Source organism: Micromesistius poutassou, assembly GCF_964030765.1.
Source record: "Micromesistius poutassou genome assembly, chromosome: 7".
Classification (NCBI taxonomy): domain Eukaryota; kingdom Metazoa; phylum Chordata; class Actinopteri; order Gadiformes; family Gadidae; genus Micromesistius; species Micromesistius poutassou.
This window is the reverse complement of record NC_140277.1, coordinates 6,035,748-6,045,747: the sequence shown is the minus strand read 5'-3', so window position 1 is coordinate 6,045,747 and position 10,000 is coordinate 6,035,748. Positions and strand designations below refer to the sequence as shown.

The 10,000-nt window shown below is 44.3% G+C and overlaps 1 protein-coding gene across 1 annotated transcript in view; it reads right to left on the bottom strand.

The window, feature by feature from the left end:
• The window catches only part of LOC311350432 (A-type potassium channel modulatory protein KCNIP2-like), a gene marked incomplete at both ends in the record, with an annotated part of 86,128 nt that extends 85,126 nt beyond the window's left edge, over positions 1 to 1,002 (bottom strand). The window contains one exon of the mRNA XM_084470451.1: positions 930 to 1,002. Coding sequence (XP_084326577.1) covers positions 930 to 1,002 — 73 coding nt within the window. The remainder of the gene's footprint in view (positions 1 to 929) is intronic.
• Between the last annotated feature and the right edge of the window lie 8,998 nt (positions 1,003 to 10,000).

Genomic DNA, 10,000 nt, shown 5'->3' with positions numbered 1-10,000 from the left:
CATCAAAAATGATATAGGCAATGAAAGTGCCTGTGTTTTAGTCTGTGTGTGTGTGTGTGTGTGTGTGTGTGTGTGTGTGTGTGTGTGTGTGTGTGTGTGTGTGTGTGTGTGTGTGTGTGTGTGTTTGTTCGTGTGTAAACATTATTGTATGATCAATTAGTAGAACATGTTCACAGCTGTCGGAGTCACTGTCTGTCACGCACGTGACTTTTCATTCATCCATCTACAACGCAGTCACTTTTCCCATTAAGAGAAATCAATGTATTCCAACAATGGGGTACAAGCGGCAATGGTTTACATGAATTCACTCCACCAAAGGCGTGTGACATGATTCTGGAGAAATTGTTTGGTTTAGGCTCACGCAAACATAAGATCACACGCAAGCGGGAAAACGGGAATTGCTTTGGCACAAGTCCATTCACTTCAAACGAGTCAACCAAACAATAATTGTTGTCGTGTTGTTCTAATGAAGGCCACGAGTCATTACTCACCAAACTCAAGAAGGTCAGAAACTTCTAGATATCGCATGAAGCAAGTGTAAACCGGCCAATACAATCAATAGGGTGGTCTCCCATACATGAGCCATGTCAGCAAATCGTACTGATAAAATACATTACTTAAAAGCCGTCCACATAATCGACATTATTCACTGACACATAAGTTCCATGCAACACATGCCATTAAAATATACATTATGCATTTTAGGGTTTTTTCGGCGCGAAATAGTGTTGGCTGGAAAGTCTTGTTCAGGCAGCTGGCTGTGTGACAACAGGTTACATCTAACAGGTTGTGATATAGGCTAAATAATATAAGTTCAAGTTAGGTGGAGTAGCCTACGGTTGTAATTTGTTGATATTGCATATTGAATCCTTAAATGTAGACTCGTATACTCGTTAATTCGCCGGGGCTTTAAGTGCCCGTTCACTCACCCGTCAGCTGGTCATACGAGCCGTCGAGCTCCCTGGAATCCGACAAGCTTTGGTCACGGTTTTTCGTCTTCATTTTTCTTTGCGCTTGAATGCTTTATATGCAAATTATGTCTCACAAGACGCACCTAAATGTTGAGCCTACCTCACGACGGATGGCCCGACTTTAGAATGAATGAGTCATGTTATGCTACCATTTGGAGGAGGGGGAAAAGACGTCCAAGAAATATTTTCAAGTCGTTGTTTTTGAGACCCTCTACGAGCGTGCGCTCTCGCCAACCAGATGCTCTCCGCGCTCTCAGAGAAGTGAGCCACGCGCGCCTCTGTTTCGCCGGACTCTCCTCCACGCCGGCACGCACATAACACGCACACGCGCACGCCCACACACGCACGATAATATATATTCACCTGATCACCTAGTCTCATCCTTTTTTTTTACCATTAATATTAAATGAACTTATACGTATAATAATCTGAAATATTTAACGATGCAATCAATACAATGAAAAGTTAGGATGGCAATCAAAACTATGAGACATTTGAAATGCATTTCATTATTGAGTAGCCTACTAAGTACTTCATTAATTATATTGGGATTTAGGTAGGGCCTATATCTAAACTCATATATATTGTAGTTAACAAGGCCATAGCAATTGAGGCTTGCAATTTGGCTGAAGGTTGTCTTGCCTTCCTACCTAATGTATCCAGGTTATCGGTCGTTTTTCCCTTTCAAACAGGGCTGTAAAAAGCTAATTTGAAGATGCACTCGTGAAGCTCTTTGAGAATTTCAACTGCCATCAATAGCTCTTTTTTAAAAAGCTCTGCTCATCAAACTTTGAATCGTTCAATACATTTATTCATTTTGGGGGTCAGACGTTCACACTGAGCCGGTAGGCGCTTGTGTGGACCGTGTCTCTGAGTGAGTGGTCTATTGAGGTGTATACAGAGACATCCGCCACAGCAGCTGGGAGTACACTCTGCTTCAGCCAGGCAGAGGTTCCTCTGACTGTCTGATCTATAAATACTCACCGACGCTGGGATGCCTCTGTGTTTCTGTGTCTCCCTCTCCAACTCCTTCTCTCTCCCTCTTGTTCTCTTTCCCCTCTCCCCTCCCCTTATTTGGCTCTCTCCCTTCTCACCCTCCCTCTCCCTCTCTCTCTCCCCCTTCTCCCAATCTTTCTCCCCTCCCTCTTTCTCTCCTACTTCTCTCCCTCTCCTCCTTCCATTTCTCCCTCTTTCTCTTATTTTCTCCCTCTCCTTCCTTCTCCTCTCCCTCTCTTGCTCTCTGCCTTCTTACACTCCCACCCCCTCTCTCCCTTTCTCCCACTAGCTCTCCCTCTCACTCGCTTCCTCTCTCTCTCTCTCTCTCTCTCTCTCTCTCTCTCTCTCTCTCTCTCTCTCTCTCTCTCTCTCTCTCTCTCTCTCTCTCTCTCTCTCTCTCTCTCGCTTTGCCCCTTCAAGTGAGATATTTGGTCACAATCTGTCCAGCAATCTGTCAAACGTTCAATTGGTCCATTCATGCATTCATCCAGTCCAATGATTAATGCATCCATCCATGCAACCATTCATCCATCTATCCATGAATCCATCAACCATACATGCAACCATCCATCATACATCTATGCAACAATTTATCCATCTATCCAATAATCCATATAATTGTAATGACTGTAAGGAAGTACATTTGTCACTAATTGCACTTCAGAAATGTGTGGTTATTTGTTTGTTTGATTGATGTCTCGTCATATTTTGTATTTGACACACCTCATTCTCTCCTTGGGTAAACACGGTGGATTTCCTGCTTCCCTTCATCAACTCTATCTGCATCTGTTTGTCTGTTCACTTGCCCATCTATCCAGATCTCCTTAAAATGGGCAGTGCCTTATATATTTTCTCATAATAAAAAGATTAACTATGCATTCATTCTGAAGATATTTTGTTTTAAATGTTACAGTGTACAGTAATGCAAGATTAATTTGAAAGCGTAATCTACTTCATCATTGTTAATGACCAATAAGTAGATACATCTAGGCTGTAGAGATTGTTGAATATAAATATATTGCTATGTCCTGCATTGTTCCATGTGCCTGGTACAAATAATAAATATAGTCAATAATCCCTGGTCTTATTTTCTCTGGAGTTTATCGAGCATGACTTCAAGTAACTAAGCGGTAATGCTCGCTAACAATACATGCCAACGTGCTCCGGCTGGACTCAAGGGTTAGAGCTGCACTCAGGGAAAGTAAATGAGGGAATGTATTGCAATTGTAACTTTCTGTTCTTACACATGGAGCTCCTTTAAGGTGTTGTAAACGCTCACACTTGATTATTTATTCAATCAGAGGTACTTTCAGTGAAGCAGCAAAGCTCATTTCCCAAAACTTACAAACTGAAATAATTGGTTTTGTTTGTGGTGTAATTAAAAGCAATAAGTCTCAATGACTCAGATGTGTGTGTGTGTGTGTGTGTGTGTGTGTGTGTGTGTGTGTGTGTGTGTGTGTGTGTGTGTCAAGGACTCAGGTGTCTGTGTGTGTGTGTGTGTGTGTGTGTGTGTGTGTGTGTGTGTGTGTTAAGGACTCAGGTCTGTGTGTGTGTGTGTGTGTGTGTGTGTGTGTGTGTGTGTGTGTGTGTGTGTGTGTGTGTGTGTGTGTGTGTGCGTGTGTGGTGTCTACTGCACGTGGTCTCAATGTGCTTGTCCAGTGCAGCTGTCCTCACTTTGCACGAGACACACAGCATGCAGGTTATTGCCTCTCCTGTGAGATTAAGGCAGGGTGTGTGACCTTAAATGACACCTCTAACACTGGTAGGAAAATAGCAACAGAGAGTACAACATCACACCAAGATAAGCTTGGATGTACTTTTTTAATCCCTGGGCAGAATATTATGCTGTCCCAGCAGCAAGGGACAGGACCGTTATAAATCTTGTTGAAAAGAGATCAATATTTTTTTTTATATGCCAATAAAAAGACAAACACTGGACTCTAGGATTGAAAAACAATAACCAGTATCGAGCCCAGCCGTTTAACACTAAAAGCATCAGCAGGAGAAAGATCCTAGACTATAGACTTGTTCTCGTGGGTGTTGCGGCGTATAGCACGACCAGTCCTGTGCTATCTATAGCCCTAGTCATTACAGCAAGGGATGTGTGTGTGGTGTTTTTTAATCAGCCAGGAAACAATGACTCAGATCCCAGAGTTATTGCTTTGAAGTCTAGTGTGAACTGCAGCGAAACACTCACAATAACCATGTCCTTTATCTTCTGTCATCTAATACCAAGCAAATAATTCACAGATACGGGTGAATGGGAATTGATTGCATTTCTGTGGGAGGTAAATGGAATGGAATGCTGTGTGTGTGTGTGTGTGTGTGTGTGAGAGAGAGAGTGAGGGAGAGAGTGGTAAATGATGAAGAAGCATAGGGTGAAAAGTGGAGGGAAGGGCACATGTAACAAATCGATAATAAGTGAGTTAGTCAGGATTTAGGGCTGGAGAAGCCAAGTAATAGCAATAGGCGAAACTTTGATGAGTGTGCTGTATCTTTGTCTGTGAGTGTCTTTCAGGGTACATGTGGTGTGCATGTGTTTGCGTTGGTATATTCGTGTGTGTGTGTGTGTGTATGTGTTTGTGTTTGTGTTTGTGCGCGTGTGCATGTGTGTATGTGTTTGTGTGGGTTTAAATTTGCGTGTGTATGTGTGGCTTTAAAATTGCCCGTGTTGGTGAGTGGTTTGCATGCATTTATGTGCAGGTGTACCGATGTGTGTGTGTGTGTGTGTGTGTGTGTGTGTGTGTGTGTGTGTGTGTGTGTGTGTGTGTGTGTGTGTGTGTGTGTGTGCGTGTGTGTTTGCGTGCATACGTTTGTGTATTTCAGTAGATGAGCTATGAATGTGTCGATGTGGCGAACCCATACAGAGAAAGACTATGCAGTGACCCACAAACAACCTTGTCGTACCACAGGCTGGGGGCAGCTGAATCCGGTGCAGTGCCAGAAAGCCACAGGCAGTAGTTTGATGAGTGATTCACAAATCCTTATATTGGACTACCTGACAGTGCCCACAGGTGCATGGAGAATATGGTTTCACATGCATATATATGAAAGGGAAGTCAGCCTCTCTACAGCAGCAGAGTTATGAAGAGAGCGTACTGTTTTAGACACATCATCTCTTCCTCGCTTTCTCCCTGTCCTCTCTCTCCCTCGATTCTTCCTTCTCTCTTGGTCTCTCGATTCTTGGTCTCTCTCTCTTATCTGTCTGTCTCTCTATCCCTCTCTCTCTTACTCACTCTGTTTGACCCTCTTTCTATTACTCTCTCTTCCATGTGTGTTTCTCCCTCTCTCTGTCTCTCTCCTCCTTTCTCTGAAAGATGTGCTGTCTAACATGAATTATATATGTTTGCTTTGTCTCTCTTTGAATGGGCACCAGTGAGATGTACCTAAAATGTTGTTAAGTTGTTACCAACATGCTGTTTATTTCAGAGGTTGGCAACATTGGCAGAAATTGCCTCACAAGCTCAAGAACACGTTGTAAAACCAAAGTTTTACTGTCAGTAAGTAGACTCAAGCTAATAAAAGGATGTGCCCGGTGATGGGATTACCAATGCATGGTGAAACTCACAGATCAGATGCCGGAATACAGCCAGTGTTGGCAGCAGACTGAATGCAAAAATAAAATATTAGTAGTAGGGTGAGAGGAGAGGAGGAGAGGAGATAAAGGAAAATAGGAGAGCAGAGAGGAAGAAGAGAAGAGGAGAAGAAGAGGAGAGGAGTCGAGTGAGGAAGGAGAGGAGACACACCCTCTGGCTTTGTCTTCATCCTCCTGAGTCAATTGTCCTTGACGAATCATGCATGAGCCAAACTGCTTCATGAATATTAATAGTGCCAACATTTTGGGTACCAAAACAGAAGTTAACAAGCAAACTCTGCACTTGAGTGTTGTGTGTGTGTGTGTGTGTGTGTGTGTGTGTGTGTGTGTGTGTGTGTCACACACACACACACACACGGCCTGAAACAGAACAACTGCCACCATCCAATGGACAGAATTCTTACAATATTTTGCAGGTAAAACAATTCAGGGTTACAGAATAAAACAATTGCTTGGTTGGCAGAATTTCAAAGCTGGCACGTAAAAAGACAAAGGTCTAAAAGTTTATTTTGGACCTTGAACACACACACACACACACACACACACACACACGCGCGCACGCGCGTGTGTGTGTGTGTGAAATGCCTTTGTTTCAAATACATTATAACATAGGGCTATTTGTTCTGTTTCAATTTGTGTTTGTGTGTGTGTGTGTGTGTGTGTGTGTGTGTGTGTGTGTGTGCACACGCGTGTGTGTGTGTGTGTGTGTGTGCGCGCACACACACACACACACAAACACAAACACAAATTGAAACAGAACAAATAGCCCTATAAATATGTTATAATGTATTTGAAACAAAGGCATTTCATTCTGGTCACCATATCTCCAGTGGAGTTGTGACACACTGATGGATGGTCTGATGGACCAGACTCCACTAACAGGCCCTCCTCAGCCTCCTCCTGAGCCTCCAAGACTTTCAGGTTCAGTTGCTGCCCTGACCCGTGTCTGTCAACCAGACCATGTCAGATACTCAGACCCAGTTAGAACATGGACAAATAAACCCCTCTATTCCCTCACCTGTTGTAGGTGGTCTTTCCCTGGCAGAGGAGGAGACTGAATAGGAGAAGGAGCTGGGTTTGAGCCGGGCTTGGAGTCGTGGAGTCACACACACACACACACACACACACACACACACACACACACACACACACACACACACAGACACACACACACACACACACACACACACACACCTCCTCAACCTCAACCATTCACAGAATCTCATAGTTTCCTTGTAGGAATTTATTTTTACTACAAGGAGTTCCCCACCTGCCTTCTCTTCATCCTAGTCTTTGGGTCCAATACCAATAACACCACTATACTGCTCAGAATTCCAGTCTCAACACTCGACAGAGCTAAATACAGAAAGGTCTAGGTGGAGGGGAACCATCTCTTGTATCCTGTCTGCTACTGCTGTCGGCTGTTTTGAAAAGTGACAGGCACACACAGCTTAGTAAAGCCATGTTATCATTAAACCCAAAAAATACAGATAATAGCTTTGAAGAAATAAGATTAAATATATATATATGTTAAGTGTGTATTAACAATGGTTTTGGTGCACATTGTGTTTCTGTATGCATTGTGTTTTTGTGTTTATTTTAAGTGTGCGTACCTGCGTGTGTGTGTGTGTGTGTGTGTGTGTTTATTTGCATGCATGTATTTGCATGAGTGCATGTAAAAGTGTGTGGGGAGGAAACACCAATTCCGGCCAGAGTGATGTCAACACAAGTCAACACGGGTCATTTGCACAACCCTGCTCTCACAGGACAGCTAAACACTGCAGGAGAACTCTAATTAAAAACCCTTCTCTCCAACCTAATGTTGTGTGGCAACCCAATAGATTGAATACTTTGTAATTCCAACAGTGCCAAGGACCAAAATGGCTCCATAAAGCAGAAGCAGAACAGCTCGTCTGCCCTCAGCGAGATAGGAGGGATTATAACGAATGACTCAGAGAAAGATGTCATCAATGACATTTTTGAGCCTGGAGCTTGGCATAGCATGGGGAGAAAGAATCTACTTGTTAAGCAATACTAAAAAGCACTTTCCAAAGATCCTGAGAGTGACACCTCCATGCATTATTTGGTCCCGCCAGCAGCTTCCAGCGTCTGTGAGTGAGGGTCGCTCACCAGACCGGATCCTTACTCACACAGTCAATACAGGCTGAGTGATGTGGCCCAAACGTATATGTATTGGTAGACATGCACATACACAGTCTTATGTATACACATACAAGCAGATACACGCATACACATAAACATACACACACACACACACATAAACATGCACCTTTTACACGAACATACACGAACAGACCACACACACACACACACACACACACACACACACACACACGCACAGACGCACACAAAGACAGGAACATGCACAAAGACTCAGGCACAAAAACAAACACACATACACACGCACACACACAAACGCACACACGTACACACACAAACCGACTCCCATGCTAAATAACACTTAGTGAATTGTTAATGTGGGTGTCAAACTTTATAAATGTTACTAATTTCTTCAGCAACAGCGTTGGTGTATTTTACAATGCTAGTTCTAATTTCAATAATGTTTTAGTTGAGCTAAATATTTCACAGAGACAGCCTTTATGAAACATTAATTCACCCAGACACGATCCCTGGCTGTGTCCGCTGGTTCCCACGTATAAAAGGTCCCGAGTGTAAGAGAACTTCTGGCCAATCAAGGAGCTCCAAAGCCACCCACCTGAATCCCGTTCCCAAGCTCTTTATTCTCTTATTACTATCGATCCATTCAGCCCTCATCGAACCCACTGCAGCCCTAATTCAAAACGACGACCTGCCTCGACGATGCTCTTCCTGTTGTGGTTGCAGCAGTACAATACGCTGTTTTCTCTCTAATTCTCCATCTCCCTTGATCCTCTATCTCTCTATGCTAGCGGTCGGGGGGGGGGGGGGGGGGGGAAGGGTGAGATGACAACAGGCGGGGAAGGACAATTTGGTAACCTTCAGGGAGATTAAACCAAAGCATTGTCCCTCCTTTGACTATAATTGTTGTGATTCTCTGCGTCGCACCGTCTCAGCTGTCTCACAGACCCAGGGGTGCGGTCTCAGGGAGCCAGGGGTGCAGTCTCAGGGAACCAGGGGTGCTGTCTCCCAGACCCAGGTGTGCTGTCTCGGGAGTCAGGGGTGCTGTCTCCCTGGCAGCTGTGGGTACGTCGGCTGTCGTCGGTCATCTGCGGTGAGTGGCTCAGAAGCGATGAGTCCTGACACATTTCTGCTGGGATTCTTCTGCACATATGTCACACTTTTTTTTTTTTCCCCATTGGGACGTCTCCATTCGTCACACACACACACACACACAAACAGATGCAACACACAGACGCACGCACTACACAGACATAGACACACACAGACAGACACACATGCACGAATACAGACACCGCCGCAGACACGGACACACACTGAGATACATTATGCGAAGACAAACACACTCAAACACACCGCCATAAATATAGACACACACTCAGACATAGACACACACACATTCACAGACAAACAAGCACACACACATGCAAATCTATGGCGATAGGACAAGTGATGCTCTGTGTGCCGTGGAGAGTGCAGCTAAAGCCAGGCCCATCGTGAGTCATCTCTTTGTGTTTACTGGCCTGAAGCAGAGAGCAAACCTGCCTGAATTACTCATGAATGTTAAGTGCACGCTATCTCCCGCTCTCACCTCAATTTTAATCCCATTATTTGAAAAAATATTTTTTTGCCACCCTCCTATTCGCTCTCACCCTCTCTCTCTCCCTCTCTCTCTCTCCCTCTCTCTCTTTCTCTCTCTCCCTCTCTCTCCCTTCCCAACGCATGTCCTTGTGTTCGTCCCAGTCGTATCCTCACTCCTCGTAGACCTTGGAGGGAGATTGGCCGTCTAGAAATCCAGACACATAAACGCACACGGCACGGTAATTTGTGCATGTGGGCAGATAACACACTTAAACCTATTGAGTGACACGTAAACACAGACACGGCTTATATACATTCATACAGACTGTCGCCCCCACACACACACACACACATGCATACAGAGGCAAACACACACACACACACACACACACACACACACACACACACACACACACATACTGAAACACCTGCACACACATCACATGACTCTGAGGTGCCCTCTATGAAGGGTAATCAAGATCCTCCTGATGTTTGCTCAGATCACTCATCTGCGGTGTGGCACGATTCTGTTCAGGCTCAGCTTCAGGTGTGAGGACATGGAGAAATACATCAAAGAAAAAATGCCTGCTCATGATGCTGTGTACGTGGAAGCATTGCAAACATAGCAATGATGATATACACCGTCTGGTAATGTCTGATATTAGGTATTCCATTGACTATGCATAACAAAGGACTGAAACAAAGAAAACATGAAGAA